The sequence below is a fragment of the Conger conger genome, chromosome 5 (genome assembly GCF_963514075.1).
Source record: "Conger conger chromosome 5, fConCon1.1, whole genome shotgun sequence".
Lineage (NCBI taxonomy): Eukaryota > Metazoa > Chordata > Actinopteri > Anguilliformes > Congridae > Conger > Conger conger.
Genome location: NC_083764.1, coordinates 57,776,189 through 57,802,769, shown reverse-complemented (window position 1 = coordinate 57,802,769; position 26,581 = coordinate 57,776,189). Strand labels below are relative to the sequence as shown.

Below are 26,581 nucleotides of genomic sequence, written 5' to 3'. Positions count from 1 at the left end.
ATTACGGTGTGCAAGAGACATATCGGAAGGTATAAATCGTAGGAAGTTATACTCGCCTTATACCATACCCTTGTTAGACCACACTTGGAGTACTGTGTGCAATTCTGGGGACTGCACTATAAGAAAGATACAGAGGCACTGGAAAAGCTTCAGAGAAGGGCAACCAGATTGATTCCATGCATAAAAGATAACCGTTGTGAGGATAGACTTAAGGTAGGCTTCATCTGTTTTAAGCTTAACCCCTTATTGGTGGATGTGATCTGCATGTTTCATCTCCCTCAACTGACGGAGGCGACGCCAGCGTTGTATTTGATCATATGACCATCGTATCATCATATGTTTTTCAAGATGGTAAATGGTTGGCATTTATATAGTGCCTTTATTTAAAGCGCTGTACAATTGATGCTTCTCATTCATCCATTCATACACACACTCACACACCAACAGTGATTGGCTGCCATGCAAGGCACCAACCAGCTTGTCAGGATCATTAGGGGTTTGGCGTCTTGCTCACAGACACTTCGACCTACCCAGGGCGGGAATCGAACCGGCAACCCTCCTGAGCCAATGTCACCCCGAGATGCATAACTGTTGAAATGCATTGTGATTCCTCAGCATTTCTATGGGTTTTCTATAGGGCTATAATGGGTTAATAAAAGGAGACTTAGTGGGGGATTTGATTGAGGCTTTTAAATTCATTAAGGGGATTAACACATGTAGTGGAGGCAGAAACACTGGGGATTTTCCAGACCAGGCTTCATACGGTGCTCGATACTATTACGCTGTTGGCCAAACTTAGCAGTGGTAGGAAGAGGTGAGCATTGCTGGGCTGAATGGCCTGTTCGCCGTTATGTTATGTTATTAGTACATGAATGCATGAGTGAATGAGTGTGTGACGTGTCTACATGGATGTTGTGAGTGTGTGTGTACATGATTGGGGGTGGGTACAATGATTGTGTGTGTACATGGATAGTGGTGGATGCAGTGTGTGTATGTGGATGCAGTGAGTGTGTGTGTGTGTTTGTGTGTGTGTTAATGGTGGTGTATGCAGTTTGTGTATATAGATGCAGTGAGTGTGTGTGTGGTTTTGGTGTGAGTGTGTGTGCATGTGGATGCTGTGAGTGTGTGTGTGCGTGAATAGGGGTGTATGCAGTGTGTATGTGGATGCAGTGAGTGTGTGTGTGTGTGGATAGCAGTGAGTGAGTGAGTGAGTGAGTGAGTGAGTGAGTGAGTGAGTGAGTGAGTGAGTGAGTGAGTGAGTGAGTGAGTGAGTGAGTGAGTGAGTGAGTGAGTGAGTGAGTGAGTGAGTGAGTGAGTGAGTGAGTGAGTGAGTGAGTGAGTGGTGTATGCTGTGTGTATGAATAGGGGTGAGTGTGTATGTGTGTGTATGCGTATGTGTGTGTGTGTGTGTGTGTGTGTGTGTGTGTGTGTGTGTGTGTGTGTGTGTGGATGCAGTTAGTGTGTGTGTGCCTGGTTTGGGTGTGAGGGTAAGCTGTTTCTCTGTCTCCAGAGCAAAGAAGATGTGATGGCGGTGCGACTGCGTGAGGCTGATAACATGGCCACCATGGCAGAGCTGCAGCAGCACATCGCTGAGCTGGAGATCCAGGTAACCTGCTCCCTGCAGCTCCATCTCTGTCCATTACGCACATACACAAATACACACACACACACACACACACACACACACTACAGCTTCATGTCTGTCCATTACGCACATACACACACACACACACATACACATACACATATATCCACACACACACACACACACACACACACACACACTACAGCTTCATGTCTGTCCATTACGCACATACACACACACACACACACACACACACACACACATACACATACACATATATCCACACACACACACACACACCTGCGGAAATATACGCATGCACACACGCACTTGCGTAGCCCCTGAACTGAGGGCTGTGGTGCTATGACACTGCAGAATGGGGAATATTCAGTCTGATAGATTAACCTCGGGCTGACGGACAGAGTCCCCATTTGTATTTACTTCACGCGAACAACAGCACTCTCTTGTGTACAGAGATTTTGAACCTCTCTTGGGGTATGTGCTGCAGTGTGAAATGACTGCCCCTGGTGGTAAGAGTGGGGTATCGTGGGTAAGTCTCGCCATGCTGAGAGCTGCACGGAAAGGAACTAATATCTCTCTGTGGGGAAAAGACGGAAAAGAAATGGGAAGAGATGCAGGACGGTTTCGGCCAGAGTGACGGTTGCTTGAATGCGGCAGTTTAACAGCTCTCGGGTGCCTAAGCTTCCCAGGGTCGAACCGCGTAAGTGATGTCACAGCGTCGTGGTCGAGGGCCGTTCAGCCCGGTGGAACGCCTCTTGCCAGCTGAAGCCCAACACTGCTCAGAGCTCATCCACAGAAGGCCATGAGGCGAAACTGATTTTGTGATTAAACCACAGTCACATCACAACGCTTTTTATATTTCACTTGACTGGCCTTATCTGGCCCGATGAGAGCGTGCAGCAGGAAAGCACTGCTGTAGGTTTGTGAGTTTTTATAAACCCAACAGCATGAGGGGGGTTATGATTGCTCTGATATGCCCTGCAGAACTAGCCTACACAGCATTCACACTTGGATATCTGAAGTGTGAGTTTGAGCGAATACTGATTTTGATGTTGATTTGCAGACAGAGTAATGAGCTTGTTTTAAGTGTATGTAAAGTCAGTGTCACAGTTTTGCAGCACTCATTTGTAAATGACCCAGTTGCCTAGCATGTATCTTCTTGAGTTCCTCAAAGGAGCCGCTTCTACCTGAATAGCTAGTTAGAATGAACTAGAACTCTTGTTCCCTACCCTGTTGCTGGAGATCTACCATCCTGTAGCTTTTCAACCCAGCCCTTACAAAAGCACCTCATTGAACAACTAGAGATTTTTCCAAGATGCTAAGTAGTTGAGTCAGGTGTGCCAAATTAGGGTTGAAAGGAAAACCTAGAGGGACAGTAGATCTCAAAAAAACAGGGTTGGGAATTACTGAACTGGAATGTGTGTCAGTTAAAAAATGTACTTTTAAATTAAGTTTAAAAGAAAACTTTTCAATGAAATCCTGTGTGATTGGGGCATGATCAGAGGACTGGTGTGACAAAGGAAGTCAAGTCCGCACCACGCTGTCATAATTGATGTTTGAAATTTGTTGGCCGACTATTTACATACAGCCCTTGGGCTTGAAGGGGTTACAGGATGTCTAATGTGCAGTCATGTACAATCATAGTTGTATAACCATGTACGCATTTGCACCAAATTAGTAAATTAGTAAATGGTCACCCTTAATCCACCAAATGTTTGAATGATTCACATACTGTATACTGTCAACCAGAGAAAGTATTGCTTGATCGAATAGCGCGGTGCAATACTGCTGCTAAATAATTAAAGGAAATGGTTTTGCTGTGTGTTAACTTTAGCGTGCGTGCAGATTCTACAGCTTTTGCGAAAGGAAACTGGCGGCTTCACATCTATAAATGGCCCCCCCAGGGCTGTCATAGCACCTCGAGCATGGCCACAGCCGCTACGCGTAGCTCAGCTCGAGAACCTTCTCGGCAGTGTGCCGATAATAACGTGGGCCGCGCCGTCGTCTGCTCCTCTCTTAGCATGCTTTCAAACAACCCCGTCCCTTAACGGGTGCACTTTAGCGGGGAACTCGCTAGCCCTCCCGCCTCACTCCAGCCTCCGCAGAGGTGGAAAGTTCCGGGGTCAGAAAGTAAAGGTCCTGCCGTGTGTTCCTTACACCCGTTAACTTGGTCGGCTAATTTCATTAATTAGTTCAACTTCCTGACTGAAGAATTGTGCTTCTCCAGTTGATTGGAGTAAAATACTGGTGAGGATTTTGACTTTGTGGACGTCTGGTCTTTAGTGGCTCCGTCTCTTTGCTTGGCCTGGGAGCGCCTTCAGAGCGTATGGGCTGTGAAGACGTCATGATTTTTTCTCGACTCGCTTTAAACGCACCCGAGTGAGTCATCTGAAGGGGCGATGGGAGTGTGCCTCGACCACATGCTTTCACAACTAGCTCAGAAGGGGGAAGGGGGATTCATTTTGGGACGAAATCTCTTCCTCTGCCAGACCACAGATTTAAGAAGTGAAGTTCGCCGGCAGCCTACCTTGCGCACCGCGGAATCACGGAATGGGAATCTCGAACACCTTTTCACTCCAGACTTCCACTTCTCCACACCGCGTTGAGGAGTAGTGTAGCCCTGTAGACTTTTTGTGAGTTCACACGGGAAAAAGAAAACACAGGTTTCACCACTTCCCTCCCAAGAATCTTCAAACCTCTTACTAAGTTGGCTTGTTTTGATTACATTTTACATTTGAGTCATTTGGCAGACACTTTTAATCCAAAGGGTTTGGTTCTTCAAAAGTTCAAGCATCACATCCATAACTAGTAAAATACACATGAAGTGGTGTTCTAAACAAAAAATACAGTCATCGTCATAAAAAATAAATAAATAAATAAATATATATATATTTATATATATATATATTTATATATATGAGGGATATATTGTAGAGGAAGAACCTGTAGGTTCTGGCAGTGGAGGATACATGTGGAGCCAGGGTGAGGCAGTTATCAAGAGTCACCCCAAGATTCCTGGCCGTATGGGAGGAGGATACTACAAAGTCCTCAACAATCAGTGAGAGGTCAATTGTCGGAGAGGACTTAGCAGGGATGTAGAGAAGCTCAGTCTTGGCAAGGTTAAGCTTCAGGTGGTGGGAAGTCATCCACGCAGAGATATCAGCCAAGCAGGCAGAGATCTGTGTGGTGACCTGGGTATTCGGGGGGAAGGAAAGAAAGAGTTAGGTGTCATTGGCGTAGGAATGGTAATTGATGGAGCTATGAAAAGCATTCATTTAAATGCAGTGCTTTGAGATTTGAAATGGACACATAATCTGATTGGCTGTACAATGCAGATCAAGCAGGGGGCGAGTGCAGAACGCTCTATTTTTACCAGTACTGAGGGTGCCGTGGCAATCAATTCCACTGCAACTGGGCTGGCACTAATATTCCTATAATAGACGAGTAGTTTAGTTAGGTTTAGTGGTTTTTATTCTTTATTTTGACCACAGAGTTGTGCTGCTGTCATATTTATTTATTTATTTATTATTTAAATCATTTTTTTGGATTTTTCCCTTTTTCTCCCAATTTTGTAGGCAATTGATTCAACTGGAGGTAGTAGTATTAGATGCACCGCCCGTACCCCGTCCTTCTTCAAGCCGTCTCGTCTCATGCCCGTTGCCGTGATTCTGAGGCGCCCGAGGTGCTTATTGTGCGGCGATCTACTAACCCTGCCAAGTCCCTCCCTCTGGAGCAGCGAGCCAGTTATTGCTGCCCCACGTGAGCAGGACCAAGAATTGAACCCCGGTCCCCGGTGTGCAACTGCAGCAAACTGCAACCGCAAGTCCACTGCGTCTTAGCCTGTTGCGCCACTGCTGTGTAATATTTTGTTAAATCTGAATCATGAACTTGTTGTTCCATTTTTTAAATTTTTAATATGAAATATTTTTGCTTTATTGATTCATGACTTCCACTGAAACGGGTGTGAGACATCTGCCCGTATCATGGCCTGTGAGTAATACCACAGCTTCGCTTGCCTTCAGCACAAATGGAAAAAACACTTCCTGTCTGCTGAATGACAAGAAGAGAAATATGATTTCTGTTTTGTTTACATTGGGTGTACAACAAGGCAAAGCGCCTTGATCTTAGGGAATATAGAAAATCTTTTTATTTCTTGATATGTGGGGCGACATGGCTCAGGCAGTAAGAGCAGTCGTCTGGCAGTCGGAGGGTTGCCGGTTCGATCCCCCGCCCGGGCTGTGTCGAAGTGTCCCTGAGCGAGACGCCTAACCCCCAAATGCTCCTGACGAGCTCGGCGCCTTGCATGGCAGCCAATCGCCGTCGGTGTGTGAGTGTGTGCATGAATGGGTGAATGAGAAGCATCAATTGTACAGCGCTTTGGATAAAGGCGCTATATAAATGCCAACCATTTACCATTTACCATATGTCTGCGGATTGCAACAATGGCCGAACCACAGACGATATACAGGCTATTTAGCGCACAGGTGAACATAGATTAATCATTGGAAACCGGTGGGACAGATTGATATTTGTCTGTAGTTCTGTCACGGTTTAAATCTGATGAAGGCCTGAAACGTCATATTTTAAGTGATAAAAACATTTTCAATATTTCTGAGCAATCTTTGCACCCTTTTTCTGAAATATGTTTTTAGGGTTGCACCCCAAATTTCCCCTTGTTTAGTATCATAGTCTTTATGACTTCATACGTCCCACTGAGTGAAAACATTAGCGGTAGAGTTCGGAGCCGTGTTTTCCGAACAGACGTCACGCAGTGCCTGTGTGAACTGGTCGAAGCATCGATGCTCACGCAGGCCTGGGCCATCAGCACAGGACGCAGCTTGTGCCGTGTAACCCTCAACTTCTGTTCTCTGGAAATCCCGCTACTCCAGCTAGCTGCCTTATTCAAAGGGAAGGCTGAACAGCAGCGAGCGTTTCGGCCGTTTTGTGTTTCGTGTCATTTTTATGGGACCAAGCCCATTGTCCGGTAATTAATGGGGAAAGATCGAGGAAGACTTACCCGATGAGCAGTTGCATACCTTTCTCAGTTTACAGGCGGAAATGAGTTAAGCGATCACACTTCCTGCATCTGTTCACTTGTGGTGCATTAAAGGGTTTAAATTAAGTGCGTGACTGAACTCTTTCTAAAAATATTGGTGATGGCGTGTCATTTTTAATTTTCTCTTTAACCGTGTCAGTTTAAGAGCTCTGATTGGAGCAGTCCACAACTGATCCTAGATTACATGGTGTATCACTGTGTCAGAGCACCCTGTGCGCATTGTTAGTGTTCTCCTTCACAGGCAGTGTTCACATAGACCGCTCCTTCACAAACAGTCCTATGGTTCAAGATTTTGATTGATTCACGATGTTTTGTGAAAAAGAGCTGCAAGATTGAACCCTTTAAAGGCAAATATATGATTAGAGTGGAACAATGGAACATTCTAATGCTGATGTAACTGTCACTACCGGCAGTTGAAAGCAATGCAGTTATAGACTTTTGAATTTTTAAAACAACATTTCAAAGAACCTGCTCTTCAAAGGGTTGTAACGTAGTGGGCCGTTGGGCCCTTGAGCAAGGCCCTTAACCCTGCATTGCTCCAGGGGAGGATTGTCTCCTGCTTAGTCTAATCAACTGTACGTCGCTCTGGATAAGAGCGTCTGCCGAATGCCAATAATGTAATGTAATGGGTTAAAGAAAGATGTTGTTTCTGCATGCAGTTGTGAGTGAGACCCTTTAGGACTCGTAAAGAACTTTCCGAAATGCGTCGAACGCCACGACAGAAGGAAGAGAACTGAGGGGCGCACTGAGCGTCAGGCCGTCGGCATGTCCAGCGGCAGCGTCCGTTGTCACCCCGGCCAGTGAAAGTTCTCAGCCGCGTGAATCATGTTGCCGGGGGAAACGGGACAGCCGCGGGGGTCGCGAGCTAACGGCCGCGCAGCCGCGCGACGGGGGCAGGCGGTCGAGGAAGCCATCAGTTACAGCGCGCTGACATCCCCTGTCCGCGGCCTGGCCCCCTTTGATTCACACGGCCGGAGCGTAGGAAGCCTGCTAACGGCCTCTCCCTTATCGCCCACGCGCGGGGGAAACCTCAAGAGAAACACCCAGCCGGCTGGAAGAATGCCCGTTTGTTCACAGCCTATCATGAGTCAGCACACGGCCAGGGCCTCGCTCGCTGGCTGGCTGGGCGGGGGAGGGGGGGCGCAGAGGAATTTGCCATCTGATACAGAGATCCTTAACCTCACCTTCCTCCCCCTCTTCCCCCCCCCCCTCTTCCCCCTTTCCTGCGCTCCCGCCGTTGGGCGGGCTGAGCGCGTGCTTCACCTGACCGCACTTTGGGGCTGGAGAACTTTCCCTACCCTCACACTTCCCGCCCCCTGGCCCACCCCTGAGTTTTCTCACCAGGCTTTGGTTTAGCGTGCGCTACGTTTCACCTCCTGCCAGGCCTGCGAGGGTGTGAACTGCTGACCGCCAGTGCCAGGGATTTCAAAAGCAAAGAGCAAAGCAATGCTGCAGTGTGAGAAAGAAACCGGCTTCGCAGGCATTGGACTGCGTTTATAGCCAAAGCGCGATTTCCAACACCTACCCCCCCCCGCCCCCCCAGCAGCCAGGCAGGGCGATGCTAGCACTCGGAAGGGGCACCTTCAGCCGGGATTACCCACCAGCCAACCCCCTTCTGGTCAATCAAATTTGCAGAAAAAGGGAAAAAACATTTAATATTTTATAAATTCAAGATTCATATTCTCTGGTGTCTTAACTGTTTGCGTTACGCTCTTACAGAAGGAAGAAGGAAAGGTGCAGGGTCAGCTGAACAGCTCTGACTGCAGCCAGTACATCCGCGAGCTCAAGGATCAGATAGCCGAGCTGAAGCACGAGGTGAGTGCTGCAGTAACCGCGAGCGAACAGCGTATCCATCCCGCTGGCTCCAGAGTGGAAATTCCCATGATGCACCTCAGTGGTCTCAGCGGATATTTGAGTGACAGGAGGTAGGCTCTAAAACAAATGTTTCTCAACTCCAGTCCTCGGGACCCATTTGCCAGAAGGTTTTGTTGTAACCTGGAACTCACAGATGTGATTTAACTAATCAAGGGCATTTTTGGTGGTTTGATTGGTTCATTAAATCAGGTGTGTGACTCCCTGGTTACAACAAAAAGCTTCTGACAAGTGGGTCCTGAGGACTGGAGTTGAGAAACTGCTCTGCAGGACAGTGGTATTGGACATGAAATGTTCATTATATGCATCAGTACAGTTCCGACAGTACCTACCTCAATCACAGGCATATTTCCATCATGTTGTCAGAGACTGGTATAGGGGAAGTATAATTTTAGTCAGTCTGGCTTAATTTAAAGTCACTAGGTTATCATATAGTGCCTTTTTGAGGTTTTTCTTCCATTTCCTGCAGCTTTGCTTTCTGATTTCCTTTTATTTTTTGTCTTATATAGCAGTATAAACATACGTCTGCATTGTAGCGTATGTGGCTAATATGCTTGGTGCTAACGGAGACAGTCATAGGTTTAAGTAAATTAACTCATTGGCCTTGGTTGGGGAAGCAAAACAGCAGTCTGTTTGAGGAACTACAAAACTGATGCTCATATCCAAACACATCATCTTTAGTTCTGTAAAGAATTTTATGTGCTTTTACTCCACTTCCTGTTGTACCTTTATGTGAACGCCTCTTCGGAGAAGCCCGAGAGTAACCTGGGTAAATGTGACCACAGTAGATTCCTACCGGACAGGAATTTCATGTGAAATGTGAAGGCGTTGCATTGGGCTGCAGGCTTCCAAAGAGCCCTGCAAGGATTCTGGGAAGGACGCCCTGCCTCTCCCTGCACGGTGTCCACTGAGCATGCTCAGAAGGCTGAAGCCGGACTGTAATCAACAACCCATCTGCTACTCTTGAAGGAAATGCACCGGTTGCATGCGAGAGCGTTGCGCATTCATCTTCCTGGAGCTTGGTGGGGGTTAGTGGCCAGTTAAGTCCAGTCATCTCTGATTTTAAGGCTGATTCTCTAGCCGACACTTCTTTATTTCTCTTCTCTGCTAGAAGGAGAGTGCTATCTTCCTCTGTAATATCAATGCCTAGCAGTGATACTGTATGACATGCCATGAGCAGACATGCGCTCAATGACAACCATTATTTATTTATTAGACTTATTTTTTAGACTTAAATCTTCTGCAGCTGTAGCCCATCCACTTCAAGGCTCAACATGTTGTGTGTTCCAGTAATGCTCTTCTGCGTACCACTGTTCTAATGCATGGTTATTTGTGTTTCTGTCGCCTTCCTCGTCAGCTTGAACCAGTCTGGCCTCTCTCATTAACGAGGCATTTTCACTTACAGGACTTCTGCTAACTGCATGTTTTTTGTTTTTCATACCATTCTCTGATAATCCTAGGAGATAAGCAATTTCTGAGATGCTCAAACCACAGTCTGGCACCACTTTCAAAGTCACTTCGATCACATTTCTTCCCCATTCTGATGTTTTCTCTGAACACTGAACCCCTGGACCATGCCTGCATGCTTTTATGCATGAGGTCACTGCCACATGATTGGCTGATTACACATTTGCATGAACAAGCTGGTGTACAGTTCTACCTAAAAGTGAGTGTAAATGTGAAGAGAGGACCAAGCACTGAGCCCTGTGGGACACCAATCGAGAATGGGTAGGGAGAGGAGACTGATCAGGATAAGATACAAGGCAAACAATGTGAGGGCATAGCTTGAGATGTCGATTGGTTCAAGGCATGGGAGAAAGTTCTGGTGATTGACAGCGTTGAACTTGGGAGATGAGTCGAGCAGAATGAGTATGGAGCAGAGTGACTTTGCTCTCACTGAGCGAAAAGCTTCTGTGACTGTGGACAGACCGTAGGTTGGGGTTGAGGAGGTTATCCTGTTGAAAGCTGGAGTGCTGGTTGGCTGCAGACTTGACGTTCAAGAGTTTTGTATTAAATCTTAAGAGTTGAGTGGGCCGATTTGCTAATCGTGTGACTCAAAGTGGGTTTTGTATGGAGAATACTAACACAGGCCCTCTTTAAGTGCAGAAAAGGTGCCATTGATAACAGTTGGCTGCTACGGTTATTTTTGTCATAAATGTGACATGGCAAGTGAATTGGTTTGAAAACCTGCACTAATCATTCAGTAAGTCATAACGACAAAGAAAACCACCCCACAGACAGACTGAGGAAGGCATGCAAACACATTCTTTCCCCCTGCTCAATGAACAACTCACAGGGAAAGGAATGCATTCAGATTTTAACAAAAAAAGAAAAAAAAGAAAAGTGGCTTGTGGTTAAAATCGAGAAGTAGTAAATCATGCATTGTGTTCTTCCGGGTACCCTATCTTCGACGAGCAGTCGGCAAGGGCAGAGACGGTCGGATCTCACTCCCTCCTCTGGGGCCCGAGGTTGTCCAGGGGTGCATGAGAGCGCTATCTGATTGCCAGTATGTGTTGTGGAGCCTGTGTCTCTTGCATGTCCTGTGTGATTTAAGTGGTTATGGTGGGTCAGAGGAACTGGTGAGGGGTTAAGATAGCACCCCCCGGGAGTTTGTGCGGTTTACTGGCCCCCGCGATGTCTGCTTCGGTCTCCTTGAAAGGTTCTCAGGGCTTGAGCTAAATCGGTCTGCTCAGGCAGAGGCTAGGGCTCAGATGCTAAAGGTTAAGGCAAAACAAATAAAAAAATAGAGAAAAGCCAATGCGCAGAGCATGAATACACTCTTGTCATGTGGTGAAACTATCTGTTGTTGCGGAAAAATTTATAAAAAGGTACATTCTGAGAACTGAGAGTTTCAGCCCTCCTAGGTCTGCAGGAGAAAGGTGAGATAGGTGAGAAGACCATTTACATTACATTTACATTTCTGTCATTTGGCAGACGCTTTTAATCCAAAGCGACTTACAAGTGCATAGGTTCTACCACAAGTCAAAGCATCACATCCATAACTAGGAAAATACACATGGAATGCTGTTCTAAACATATAGTCGTCATCATAAGTGCCAATTATTATTATTATTTTTATTTATTATTTTTTTTGGGTAGACAAGGAGGATAGGGATATCAGAAAGGGGGGGCAGGGGAGATCAGGAGGGAGGACTAAGGTCACCGGACATGACTCTTTGTTTTGTAATGCTAAAGATTCGTTGATTCGTTCCTGTCATTTATTGCTATAGCTAGGCTACAAGACCTATCCTGTGCTGCTCTTGGTGTGGGCCTGCCTATCCTGTGCTGCTCTTGGTGTTGGCCTGCCCTGAGCTTCCCTTGAAGTCATGTCCCCAGAACAGAATGGAGACACAGATGTCCATTTTGGCTTCTTGGAAGGTCTTGCTCTGCATGTACCCCCCTTAACACTGTCTCAGCTCTGCGCTTTTACAATCCTACCTCACGCACCATTGTTTTGATGCTTGTTAGATGCCCATCCACTCTTTGTCTTTATCATATTAATAGTCATTCCCTTCCAAAGCCTCCAATGGCAGAGTCTTCTATTTAGACTTGGGCATTGCAAAATATATATTTTTTGAAAAGCATCAACCTCTCAAACTATTTTTTTTAATGGTCTCAGCATGTGTGCTGAAAAAGTTAGGGTTTATACACCTTTGGAAAAGGTAATTTCATTAGCTAAAATGCTGGTTACTGGAATACCATACTCCTAGAGGATTGTATGCTGAACGGAATTTATACTGTAGTTGCTTTTGCACGGAGAGGGCCATTGCCAATATAATGCGACTGCTTCACCGGTACTGGTGAGAGAACCTTGTAGCTGGGCTGGTCGTATTCCAGAACGCCTATACAAAACATAGATAATAGCATTCCTATGCACAAGTAATTTTGTATGCAATGGCCAAAAATGATCACTGTTCTCGAAAAATTCTAAATGAACAATTGAGACACTATCAATGTGTCTCCTAGTTGGCACGTTTTTGGAATTAGAGACTGGATGGATTTGGTTCCACAGACACCCTGATTTGTGTCTGTGGATTTCCAAAATGTGTAGAAGGTGAGGTCCACCTACACTTGCTTTGCCATTCCACAAAATGAGGAACCGTTGTTGCTGAAGCAAAGGCATCATAAAATACTTCATAAAGATAGAAATGTTAGTTTTAACACTATCCGCCGATAGTCTGTGACCATATTGATTTAAAATTGAATGTGGGGAAAAAAGGAATGAATGCAAATCTACTCTGGCCCGGTGTGATTTAATTGTTAGTAAAAGTAGATTTAATCCCACCCTGCTATTTTGCTGTTTGCACTTGTCCCAACGTACTGTTACCAGCATCTCTTGAAGAGATTGTGCGACAGTGAAATAACTTTTAAATATGAACAGAAAAAATATATATTTTCTGTAAGTAAGGTTTAATACACCTTTTGCCATTGCGTGCAAACCTAGCCCTGTTTTTCGTGGCATAATGCATGCGGTAACATTACGGAAAAATGCAGTAATTATTTTTATAATCTTGTGCTGTTGCAGTCGCATACTGATTTATATAGGCAGAAGCGTGTCGGTTTCAGCAGCAGAAATAGATGATACATTCAGAGGAGTTAGACACTGAGCCCAACCATTTATTTCAAAAATACCACAGCGCCTTGCACAGTAAAGTGTCACAAGAAAAAAAAAAAAAAAACGGCCATCACTGCAGCTCTGTGCTGCTATTTCAATCAGGTACTCTCTAAACAGCCGGAAAGTTACCCTCAGCCACAGAGCTCAGAGTAAAACCAGACTTTGACTAATCTCACAAGATCAAGAAGTGATGACCTGTTATGTCCGCTAAAACTCCTTTTCTGTTCTGTAGCTGGTTTCCTGTTCTGACTCACCAGAAACCGGAGAGTTACAATTTGTCACGTTTACACACAGGGCCTCCTCGGCTTAGTCAAGACCTCGTCCCATGCACCGTTTACTCGGTAGAAATCTTTGGAACAGGTGCTGCTCTTTTGAAAGTTCATCACAGGGTTCATCAAGATTGAAGTGCATTTCTGAAGCTAAATCTTTGCAAGTGCATTCTTAGATCTGGTTTTTGCGTGTGTTGCTGGGATTAAGAGCAATACTTTGGGGGCGGGGGGGGGGGTGGTGGAAAAGAAAACGTATAATATCAGGGGGCAGAAAATGGAATGACTCACAAATCTGTGAGAGTCAGTGCTTCTGAATGAAGTCTCACCACACACACAAATCACATTTAGTGCAACGGAGTCAAACAAAGGGCAGACCTTTTCCCACACTTCATGCAGACCTGTCATACCTCTATGAGAACTTCTCCCTAACCCCTTAGTGTAGTAGCGCACATTCAGAATGGTAATATCCATTCATATTTAAGTTTAGCTTTGCTACATGACCTGGGGCCTGCCTCACTAAGCACCCTCCCAAATCTGGAACATGGACTGCAGTAAAAATAACTGTTGGGGGCTTTACTCGGTTAGCTTGGTAATCCTGTTTGTTGATACAGGTCTCTGGCAAGCTGTTCCATGCATTGACAACTGTGTTAAAAATAAATATATATAGCAATAATAATAATGACAATAGGAAAAAAAATCAAGCACAATTATTACTTTCTTATAAAATTTAATTTGACAATTGCATGTATTGTCTACTCTGAAGTGAAAGAATAAACAACTTCAGAAACGTCAGAAATATTCATATAATGTGTGCAAGAAAGTTTGGTTTTGGTTTTTAGACATAGACATCTTGCTGCTTCAGTGTACACCTTAACTGTTGTGAAAAGTCTTCCAAGATGGCATCAACTTCAAAGAATGTGCGGAAGATATTTCTTTTAACACACTTTTCACTAGAAATAGATCATTGAGTTGATCAGAAGGTAATATACAGCAGACGTGCATGCGTCTGGACTGGGGGTTTGCTCTGTTCGGGGGTGCAGAGGTCACATGCCACAGTTTGAAATGGGAATGGGGTGTGTGGGGGGCATTACCGTTCATCTAAACTGCCCTTCTCACCATCTCTCCCAACATGGCTGCATGGCATGGCAGTCTGATCCAGGTAAGAGGTGCTCATGACTGGGTCCCCGTCTCAGTGAGACCCTGCCCAGGCCACCTCTCTGTCCCTCCCATTGTCCCAACACTGCACTGCATTCACTTTGTTTTCTACTCCATTTTTGAGTCTTTTTCTTTGTTGGTCTTGCTGTATGCGTGGCTGTAATTGTACTCAATTTGTAGTGAATGCACTTGCCTGATAAGTAAGGGAAGTTTGCCTGTATGTTTTGTTTCCATGAATGAGGTCCATCGCATGCCTTTCAGTTTTAAGGTGGTGATATTTCTGGGGGATGTTGCCGTTTCTCCTGAAATTACAGCTGAAATTTTCAACTCCGGTTCCCAGCGTTGTTTTTGGAATGCTTTTCATCAGTTTCATTTGGATAATTTCTTCTGTCCCCTGTGTGATGCACTGAACACAGGGGCCATACTGAAGTGTTGCATGTCAATGGGAATGATTTAAATGTAATTTGGCTGGTGCGATAACCCAGGGGACTGTATGTGTTTGGCTGGTGTGATGACCCTTGGGACAGTATGTGTTTGGCTGGTGCGATAACCCAGGGGACTGTACTGTTTGGCTGGTGTGATGACCCCTGGGACTGTACTGTTTGGCTGATGTGATGACCCCTGGGACTGTACTGTTTGGCTGCGCGGTCTCACTGGGAGTGTGCGCCCCCTGCAGGTGCAGTTCCTGCACAGTCAGAGGGGAGTGTGCGGCCAGCCCACCTTTGACGGGATCCACATCGTCAGCCACTACATCGGGGAGGAGGGCTCGTACCAGAGCTCGGGGGTCCCGCCCCCCTCGGAGGACCCGCGGGACGTGACGCGGATCGTACTGCACTCCAGCATGGTGGACACAGACAGCGACGGGGAGGAGGACAGTCTGTGCCTCTCCCTCCCCAGCAACGGTCCCAACGCCCAGAACAACCGCAAGACCACTACCGTGTGACGGCCAGCAGGGGCGTGTTAAACGTGTGGACAAGCAACCTGGGAGAGAGAGGGAGCGCCTGACCCATCGTGTCATTTCCACCTGTTCTTGCGTCTGCCTTACTTTTGCCAAAACGCAATGCGATGTACGCACACACACACACACACACACACACACACACACACACACACACACACACACACACACGCGTCACTGCCATCACATGGACTCCAGCAGGAACAGATGGCGGGTGACAGAGACACTTGCGGGCCAGTAGGGGCCAGTATTAATGCTCAGCTGTATTCTGTTCATGGCGGTGTTGGAACCTCACACAGCTCCCACAGGCAACAGTGAAAATCAGAAACTCAACACAAACGCACCCGTACACGCGGCTCCAGGTACAACACAGACGGAGACTTTGTGCAATATCTCCTTTTATGCTTGACGACAAACGCTTTACCGCGGTTTTTGTTGAAATATTTTATGTTTGGAGCGGTTAATTGGACATCAGTTTGCTGCAGCCGATTCACTCCGTAATGAATTCAGCTATTAGCTGCAGTAAGGTGAAAACCCCAGTTAAAGGACCTGCACACAAAGTGCTTCTGGAGTGGTCTGTATTAAGCATTAAACACTCCAGTATAGAGTAACTCTGTTAAGACTCTTTTAATGGCTGTGCGTTTCACTTGCAGCCATATGGTCAATAGGGATCTGAATCTGTAATATATTTAGTACTTCATTTTTTTTGTTCTGTATTCCTATCATTATGTTGACTTGAAACCTTTCATAGATTATTTTGACATAATCTGCTTTTATCATCTATAGAACCATTCATTTTAAAGGGACATTTCACTCGTTAATGCATTGTGATTTCATGTGAAGAAAGATTTGAGATTCAAGCAAGCAAAAGTGTTTTTGTATGCAAATATTATTTATGGACATTTTCTATAAGGTTGAATGGGAGACTGCCAGAAAATGTATTGTGTGCATGTATGCAACAGGTAGACATGGAGCTCTAGAGGTGACTAATGTACAGTTGTTGATTTAACTTGAGCAGTCATTGATATTGCATTCTGTTTAATCTGTACATATCATGGCGTGCTCTGAACTGGCTATGATGAGGTCTCAATCGTAACAGTAGTGGTTTGGAGCGGTTTGCTAAATGAGGACATGCAAGTTTCAGTATAAACTAATGCCCACAAACTCATGTGTTTTCTAATGACCCCCCCTCCCCCATTTTAAATTTCTTTGCACACTTGTTTTTTGTTTTTTTTCCTGGCTCATTAAAATCATGAGTCAGTTTTAAAGTAAATCATATCCAGGTATGCTAAGATACCGGATAGTAAACTTGACACTCCATGCGTTTGTGTAGGTCTGATTTTATACCTGAAGTGCTCATCTTCAGTATGTACTGTACGTGTATGAGACGGCTATTTACACACGACCTACGACAGTCAAGGGATTATTTACTGTGATACAGTAGAAAAGGGAGCTTATCAAATCAAATCAAATATATATTTAAAGAACAAACTGATGAATACTGTGTAGCCACGATGGCCACTTTTATTCCTTTACACATGTAAATATTGTTTTTGTTTGTTTTTAAACTAAATGCAGATGTGCATTGCTGATAAAGGAAACAACATTTCTCACTCGGTCAGACTGTGGACAGAATGTCTTTGACTGATAAATGTTTTAATTCTATCATGCATGTGTCCATTAGCTGTGGCCTGGGCTTCTCAGGTCCTTGCTGTTCATCGATGACAGGCGGCCATTTTGTGCAGTGAAAATGACTTGCTTCATAACAATGGTCCCAGCTAGGCAAAACCCTGACCCGTGTGGGTCTGACCTAAGACTACTGGAGTCCTCTAGCTGCCATCTCTGGACACATAACCGCTTAAAGCGATTAAAAACCCCTGAAGTAGGCCAGATTAGAGCATAATGATGATGAGTCGATGATCTCTGCAGTCTAGTCAGTCCACTCCATAGAGAAAAGGACAGAGACTGCTAGTGTGAGAGGACCATCGGTTTGACAAATACCGGCCTGGCAACACTATCCGTTGGACACATTTCAAAATGCATATTTAAAAAAAACACTATGTGTGCAATGTTTAAAATAAAAATGGCATTATTTAATCAAATTGTTCTTCTGTCTTATTAGTTGCCATCTAGCTTGATACACGCAGTCAATATTCCTGCTTCGTGGTGTCACACAATGGTGAAATTTTGAAAAATAATTCAAGTTCGATTAACTAATTTGTTTTTTTACGCAGATAGTGGGTGAGATTTTTCTAATTTAAACTGACTAGAATGTATATTTTTCTATTTTATAACTGATTTGTGTTAGTTTTGCTAATTAAATTAACCAATTTGTTTTCTCACCGTGAAACCCATTACCAACCAAAATAAAAAAAACTCAGCTCCCAAGACTTTCTATTATCAGCTGTAATCATAGGGACCATTGACTCAAATCACTGAGAGTGCACTGCTTTATACCTACCTGCTCACTTAGAAATGAAGTAAATTGGTGTATTGGGAGTTTGTCATTCTAAAATGGGGTTGAGGAAAATAATGTAATTTAGGATTACCAATTTAATTAATTCATTGTTTTTTCTCTGATAAATGCAGATGTGTCATTTTGAGTTGGACTGAACAATTTATATTTAATCTCAATATTTTGGATAATTAACACTCGCCAAGCTCTGTTGTATGAAATAGCCTACACAACTGCTTAAAGTACCTTTACTTTGCATAAGTGGTTTATAATGCCTTGAGTAACACTAGAGGCTACTGTAGTTTGAGGCCTGATGGTTAGTTTAGCCTCTCAAGGGTGTTCTCCAAACTCAATCCCTGAGAACGTCACCTGGCAGACGTGACCGCTGTTTTTCCCTTTACCTGGGCGCCCGAATCTGACCGTAACCATCCATTGCCCCTCACAGACCCCACAGACCAGGACCACTCGTTATAACGCTACTCTTTTCAGCTGACCGACTTCACTTGTTCAATGTGCATTTGCTATGGACATCTTATTCTTGCAATTTGAAAAGGAAACACTGGTGAATGCGAGGCTGCGCATAATTGTTTTATGCGGAAGCTGTATGGAACTGCACGATATGCAGTCGAGAAATATAAATCTGTATTTACGCATGGGATGAGTTTAGTAATTTACTGGGAGTGTTGTGTATAAATGCCCTGCTAAGAATAAATCTTGGATATTTTTTTACATTTTTGATAGGCAGTTGAATCCACAACTCCGCCTACAAGTCCAAATATAAAACCTCCTGCGTCGAAAAGGAAATGAGAAAATAACTAAATCCGTTCCTTCAAATTATGCCGGAGCTCTTGCAGGACACAGTCTGTGCATAACCGATTCTTCCGTTCAAACGGTCACTGTCCACTCAAATGGTTGCCCTGGGACACCAGTGATCGTGTAGCTCTTTGCAGATGCTGTAGCCTAAGCACTACATGAATACGATGCAAGAAAAATGTTACCTTCTCAAAATAAGAAAACTAACATAAATATACACTAGTATTGCCAATTCTATACCCTGAGTTCGTCTTCATTGTCCCCGATTACCTGAATTATCATATAACATTTATAGGGGTGCTTAAACGAAAAAAAAGGTGAAACTCCATAGAAGTGATTAAACTAATAATACAACTGTAACACAATTTCAATTCAGCATGATAATCTCATCGGTGATATTTCTGAATGAATGTAGGTTACTGTCGCATAATGGGCTTGTTAAAATAATACAAAGTTTGTGTAGCTGATTTTTCCGCGTGTCTGTAAATCTCTGCTCCGAAACCTTGAGTGTTTCCCTGCATTAATTTAAGAGAAAACACCAAATAGCCATAGGCTACATTATTATGTGACCTCATTGTTTATAATCCCATGTTTAAAGTGAAAGTTGAGATTGGATTTTAGAAACCCCAAAAATGGGCGCATCTATTTGCTTATGAAACGTATTGCATTAACGTTCAGGAAGTTCACGGTTTAGGGGCTGAACCGCTGGAGCTACATATTCAGATGGGACAACACATGGGGCCGTTAAGCCTGCTTATTCGGAAGGATCCAGAGTACTGTGGGCACCTACAGGTTCACAGGTAAGTTGGCGTATCGCTGGAAAGATTTATATCATAAGCGTTGATTAGTACCATGTGGAATTTTAATGAGGTCAATAACGCAAAACAGGACACGGTTATTATGGGCACGTTCCTCCAAAATAACTATCATAGGTGGTAAAATGGCTCGTCTGTGTACCTCGAAGAGGGTTGATTAAGTAGACTTATTTATTTAATATCTATTTAAGGTATTGCTCGTCGAGCTGTAGCATCTGACTAACTATGCCCATGCTACTCCCCATGAAGTCTATACGATAGAAACATTTTCTATAAACCTATTAACATAAATCAAGAGCATTTAAATTTTGTGAGAAAAAGCGTATACTAATGTAAACAAATACCGTGGCAGTTAGAACCAAATATTGCATGTTCATTTCTGTGATTTATATTATTAACTACTGATTGGCACAGCTATGAAATGTCAGACTGCCTCGCATCGAGACAGTTCGAGTGTGGAAATAGCCTACAGGCTAAACCAAATTAGTTTCACTTAAACGCAAAATACGGCCATGCATTTCCTAACGTTGATTCAAGGCATTTTACACATCTTAAATATATTTTCAGAGAGAAAGAAAGTTTGCGATAAATTGCTGCGTCTTTGTGAGTATCTTACACGTGCTTCTACTGTGTTATCTAAAGAATCCCAGGTGCCGTGGCATGTTGCTTTCCCACGTTTATTGTAACGGATGCTATCTTGACTGCCAAAAAACCTTGAGTGCAATGAGCAATGATTTCATTTCACACCGAGAGCACTGGTTTCAAATTTGGGGAAGATAAGCTTGTCGACAAATAAGGACATAAATGTTTAAACGTTCCTGGAAACGATACAAGTCTAAGCATTTTTTGATATTCGCAGTTTAGTTTTATATAAGGGTAAATTGTATTTTAATATACGTAAACGTTGCGGAGTCATGCACAAGTGTGATATTACGGAGCCCAAAGTTCCGAATTTTTTTTCTTTTCTGCACAAGATAAGAAATATATGTTTTAAAACTTCGGGGGCTCGTATGATTGTTTCTGAAAGGGATTGCTCCTGTCCTATCCAAACCGTGAAAAAGAGAGCAGAATACACATGTTTGTGGATATACATGTATGCGTGGGATTCCACGAATAGTGATGACTTAAAATCATCAACAGAGGGCACACGTTGATCTCCTGAGTGTCGTAGAAGATTGTGTCTCTGTGTTATCATCAGATGGTTTTGATTTCCAGTGCGTGGGAGATTAACGGAGAGTTGTTCTCAAGGTTGTACTATGTCAACCAGGTGATGTTCCAAATTCCCAAGTGCAAGTTACCAATATGATGATGTCCATCCCTATTAATTATGTATATATTTTTTGCAATCCGGAAGCTATCACACTCAGTTACAATACAAAGTTAGCATCCTTAAGTGCAGTAAGATATTCCTTATCGCCACGCTAGTGTTTATGCACATACCCGCAAAAGCAAAATGCATAATATAAAATAAATAGGATAAATAAATCTGTGCATTATGTAGCCATAGCCTAATAGTATATTTAAACAACACAGCATAGGGTAATTAACCATTAAAAAAATTTTTTTTTGGTCTTTTTAGCTGGAACAGGTGTAGTTACCCGGACCCCAGTTCAATGCAGGATGAGAATAGTGGCACGCGCCACGATCAGCTGTGTAACGCAATAGCTTCGGTCCCTGCTTGCAGTCTGTCGTGTAACGTGAATGCAGTCTCTATGTGTATAATTAGAGAGGATATTGTCATCGCCCAGTCAGTGGGAGCCGCAGACAAGGTAGCTCTGTTTACTCCTGCATACGTAATACAGGATGTAACTCGAGACTGCAGAGGTGGGACTCGTTCATCATGTGGGTGAACCAATGTCTCCTATCCACTTTTGTTTTACTAAAATTATATGCTTTTTGGGTATATAAAATCGCATGTAATCGCATATTCGTATCTAAACAAATAATTAAAACAATTTGTTTTGCTAAATTCATTGGCTTCATTGCTGCTTTTGTGCCAGCCTCAAGACTGATGATACTGGTCTATTAATATATTGTGAATCTTATTAATGCACGTATTATAATGTTATTACGCATTTTAAATGATCAAAATATAAAATATCAGTTGAGATTTAAACTTTTTAAACGAATAAATAAAAAAGGACGCTGTCTTGTTGTATAATTGGACTGAAAAATGCGACTTGTCAGGACACGGAACGAATGATCGATCTAGTTAAGTGATGATCTATTATGCTAGTTGTGTACAGTTAACTATATATTCATACCAAAAGGCTCCAATGCTCGCCCTCTATGATTTATAACACCTACGTTTAAATTGAGAATAATGTCATTCAGAGGCATATTTTAATCCAGTAATACAGAGATGCCAAGTTTCTGAGAAGACCCACGCTTTACCCTTGGAGTGAGTACTTTGTCAATGCTGAAATAAATTTGCTCGCTTTTAACATTTTATTTAATTACTTATCTACCGAAGAACAAACTTAAATAAAATTTAAAAATGTACAAAAGTAAAAGGAAGTATAGCGGTCAGCCCTGTTCTATATGGTAAAATGAGTAACCTACCCCACACACCCTCCTCAGTATTTCCTCTAATTCGTGGTGCTGCAGGATTGAGTAACAAAGTGATAAAGCAGTGTGTCACTTATCCAGATTGCCATCAGTTTAAATTCCCTGCGGTAATACAGTAGGATCTGACAGGGCTCGCGTTTGTTTTTGGAGGGACCAATCACAAGCCTCGGGGCCTGTGGGATGGTTACCACTGCAGGCACCTGTCCCCATAACACCTGGTAAACGATCCAGTGGGTTTGTGCACGCCCCATCCCTTGCCAAGAGTGCCTTATATTGGAGCTGTTATTCACCCACGGTCTTCAAATCTTTTCAGAGGTAAAAGAGTGCTGTCTGCTCCACGGGACCACCAGGTTGGAGTCCCGAGAGATTTTGGAACTAAAGCGTGAGATTCACAAGCAGTGAAGATGCCGAGGTCGTTCCTGGTGAAGAGCAAGCGCGCTCACAGCTACCATCAGCCAAGGTCCCTTGAAGATGACTACAGCAGACTTGATACTATATTAGCTCATATATGCGCAGGTATGGAGCATATTTAATACAATTAAAATTTAGTTTATGTCTACGTAGGCCTACTTTCATTAATTTAGTAGAATCAATAAATTACATGCATTGTATCTTTGGAATGTTTGCATTTGTCATGCACATTTCACTTGGCGTTTAAACTCCTTTAAACATTTTTGACGGCTATACCCTCATTATAATTTCTGAAGAGACTTTTACGCAAATTGTAACAAAACATTTATTTCTATTAAACATTTAAATGTATATGTATGTTTCATTGATATTTGTGTTTTTATATTTTACGTATTTCCATTTAATCTTTGGTTCTCCATCTTGACATTCAGAAAGCAAGACTCCTGAAGTGTCCGGATACCGCTCCGGCGCCTTGGCCGCCGATGCGCGGGGCAGGGTTTCGCCGGAGTCTCATATGGTGGACACCGCGGACCTGTCCTCTAAGTCACCGGGCAGTTGCGAAGGCAGCGTGTGCGGCCGGTCATCGGACTATGACGATTTCTGGAGGCCCCCGTCGCCTTCTGCCTCACCAGGTTCGCCTTTTTATTTACCGAACTTCATCACGTTTCATTGACACTAAACGTGGGACGTCTAAAACGTGGCTATAGATTACATCTACATTATAGTCTATTTAGATAGTTAAGTTTTGTGTTGGATACAGGCTAACTATTTTTTAAGTTATAAGTTCACATTTATAGCGCATACGCATACCAACGATGAACCTATACGACTCCAAATGGAATGTTATAACAAGCGCAGGTCATATGATATCCCATTATTCCAGTGCAATATTGCATAGACTGTGATATGAAGCAGGGATATAAGAATAGTAAATCGTAGAGTAAAACGCTATAAATATCAGTATGCTAGGAAATGACGTGATGTCTGTGTTTTTCCAGCAGATTCGGACAAGTCATTCACACCTTCAGTCGATGAGACCCAGCCGTTCGCCATACCCTTCCGACCCTATGCTTGGAGCAATTATTCCGGATCCGAGCTCAGGAACCTCGTACAGCAATCTTATCACCACCACCCGATAACTTTGGACCGCAGCCCCACGCTGGGACTTTATGGGGAAAGAGGGGCCGAAGCCTCCGCGCTAACTGAACGGGATCAAGGACTTTACAACGATTACTGCACAGCAACAGGGCTCTATGAAAGGGGCACCAATCCCAGACTATATTCGGACCTCAGCATGCACAACAAGGCTCCGGAAATCAAAGCAGAGTCGGACGTACTCTGCAACACCCTCCTGCTGAACGGATCGTACAAGTGCATCAAATGTAGCAAGGTAGGCACATTCAAATTCAATCAAGTGCATAACTGCATGTGCATTTGTAGGCTAATCATAGCCTACTTGTCCGTGTCAGTATTTCAACGTTATTTATTTTGAAGTTTGTTTATTTTGATGAAATGTGAAAAGTGTTTTCTTCTACATTCTTCAAATGTAGGGCTAGGTTATTGTGGGGGGCAAACATGTGAATGTGCTGAAAAAAGCGATATCGATGTATTCCATCACAAATGTATATTTTCTCATATAGTTAACTGAAATCTGAAATCGCTACTTTTTCTCTGCAGGTGTTCTCCACACCGCATGGCCTGGAGGTTCACGTCCGTAGGTCGCACAGTGGTACCAGACCCTTCGCGTGTGACATGTGTGGGAAAACCTTTGGGCACGCGGTCAGCCTGGAGCAACATAAAGCCGTTCACTCTCAGGTAACCATTAAGGCGGTTGTTTTCCCACGATTATATATTTTTTTAGGATTCATTGATTTACACCCCTATTAATGAATGATTTACTACAATCGGAAATCAATTTGCAAAGTTGGTAATTGTTAGTTAATTACAGATTGCCTATTTTCAATAACCGTTTCAGGAGAGAAGTTTTGACTGCAAGATCTGCGGAAAAACGTTCAAAAGGTCGTCCACTCTGTCTACTCACCTGCTGATTCACTCCGATACCAGACCGTACCCCTGTCAGTACTGCGGTAAACGATTTCACCAGAAGTCAGACATGAAGAAACACACCTTCATTCATACAGGTAGGCCTAATAGTGGTCACAAGACAAAACATTCACTACAGACACAGCGGTCATGTGTTTACCACGATATTATCTTACAATGTATGCCTAGATGTAACCAAAATAATATGTATAGCCTATTTTAAAGGAAAAAAAATAAAGTTACATTTTCTGTATAGCTATAGGCAATTGAGAAGTGACAGGGAGCCATGGAACGCGGTGATTCGTTTTATGAAAAGATTCGATTTATTTGTAGATAGCTGGCATAGTAGCCTATATTATGCCAAGTAGCATAAATAAAATGGTGCATAACATCGGCATTTTAGCCTACAGTGATCCTGAAGAGTTTTTAAATCAAGGCTGGAACAATCGGCCTTTTTGAATTTTAAAGCCTACTCCTGAGATGGGGCATTTAATCGCCAATTTGGATCAATGCGCTTGGCCAACTGATTCCATATTACAGTAGGCTATTAGCCTATAGGCATGTAGCTAGGCTGCTAAGGCAAATACACTTTGGAGTGTAAAAAAGTGAAACAAATGCGTGATCTTTATAACGGTCGATTTGGCGATTATGGATGTGATTGTTGACCATTTGATTTGTTTTCAGGTGAGAAGCCACACAAGTGCCAGGTGTGCGGAAAAGCCTTCAGTCAGAGCTCAAATCTTATAACTCACAGTCGGAAACACACCGGCTTCAAACCGTTTGGCTGCGACCTCTGCGGTAAAGGATTCCAGAGAAAAGTAGACTTGAGAAGACACAAAGAAACGCAACACGGAATAAAATAAGCAAACAATAGCAATCGCTAAAGGGAAACTGTGGAGATGAAAGTGTACCTGTAGCCTATTGTCACACCAAACACTAGCCTATTTCATACGCGGTGCAGGGCAATACACTGACTGAAGAGCATATTTGGTAAAACACTCTCCCTCGGATTGTAAAAAAAATCCACGCAATAACTCGCCAGTGATTTAACCAAAGCGTAATGTGTTGCGTTTTGTGAACATCAAGCATAGAGAGTGTTTCTTTCAGCTGGGTGATATGAGGGTTTTACCAAATAACGAAACGATTGAATCCCAGCAGAGCGTGTCTGAACCCATAATATTGTTACATAAATAATTAGAGAGGCAATATAACCACTGAGAACAGGGACGCTGTATATCCTAAAACAGCAGCCGCGGGAGGAAATCGCGTAAAGAAAATCACCGCATTTTAAAAGAATGCCATTTGTTTTCAACAGGGCTGTTCAAATGCTAGCAAAACAGTCACTACAGAAGAGTGGAAAGATTATGTTTAGGTAAAAACATTGAAAGATGGTAAACCGCATTCGCCGAATTTTCTTTTTCAGTGTTTAATATCAAATGTGTTGTGTGTGTCTAATTGCACCGTTCTTTTCTTAATTTTCCTTAAAGAAAATCACAATTTATATATATTTAAGACTACGTTTGCACTTTTGTATTTTAATGAAGCTCATATATTACATGTGGTCATACGGTTTCTAATAAAATAAGATAATGAATTGTGTTGCTAGATTGAGTGGAATGAGGCCATTAGATTATAAAAAATATGGTCATAATGTATATAGGCCTACACGTGATTTTTATTCTGATCTATTGCTCATACTTTATTTGTTGATGACAATCTTTTAAATAAATTAAAATAATGCATACAATATTGTCTCATTACTCATTACTCTGTCGATTTCACAGGAAAATACTTAAAAAATATAACTTCCTTCATCCTATCAAATGTATTCTATCGAAATGTATCAATACGTTAATATGCATTACATTTGTTCATATTAATAAGAAACCCATTGTCATCAATTTCTCATGCAGTTGAGGAACAGTTATTCTTTTTTATTTATTTT

At 43.2% G+C, this 26,581-nt stretch overlaps 2 protein-coding genes across 16 annotated transcripts in view; both read left to right on the top strand.

Moving 5' to 3' along the window:
• evi5a (ecotropic viral integration site 5a) overlaps nucleotides 1–17,345 on the top strand; it is a 67,071-nt gene extending 49,726 nt beyond the window's left edge. For 12 of the 14 annotated variants that reach the window (XM_061241280.1, XM_061241289.1, XM_061241288.1 and 9 more), the window contains 3 exons: nucleotides 1,511–1,606; nucleotides 8,382–8,477; nucleotides 15,250–17,345. In XM_061241280.1, the coding sequence (XP_061097264.1) occupies nucleotides 1,511–1,606; nucleotides 8,382–8,477; nucleotides 15,250–15,516 (459 nt within the window). In that variant the 3' untranslated portion in view covers nucleotides 15,517–17,345. Of the gene's footprint in view, nucleotides 1–1,510; nucleotides 1,607–8,381; nucleotides 8,478–9,359; nucleotides 9,563–15,249 lie in introns of all 14 variants that reach the window. The other 2 variants (XR_009708713.1, XR_009708714.1) reach the window with 2 other exon arrangements.
• Nucleotides 17,346–19,526: 2,181 nt separating this feature from the next.
• Nucleotides 19,527–26,320, top strand: gfi1aa (growth factor independent 1A transcription repressor a). 2 transcript variants are annotated; one of them, XM_061241292.1, is made up of 7 exons: nucleotides 19,527–19,599; nucleotides 22,496–22,698; nucleotides 23,025–23,225; nucleotides 23,595–23,983; nucleotides 24,271–24,408; nucleotides 24,569–24,734; nucleotides 25,321–26,320. In XM_061241292.1, exons 2-7 carry the CDS (start codon nucleotides 22,587–22,589, stop codon nucleotides 25,497–25,499), a joined length of 1,185 nt encoding a protein of 394 aa, XP_061097276.1. In that variant the 5' UTR covers nucleotides 19,527–19,599; nucleotides 22,496–22,586; the 3' UTR covers nucleotides 25,500–26,320. The 2 variants fall into 2 exon arrangements, with proteins under 2 accessions (XP_061097276.1, XP_061097275.1); XM_061241291.1 differs by having other exon boundaries at nucleotides 23,592–23,983.
• Nucleotides 26,321–26,581: the final 261 nt, after the last annotated feature.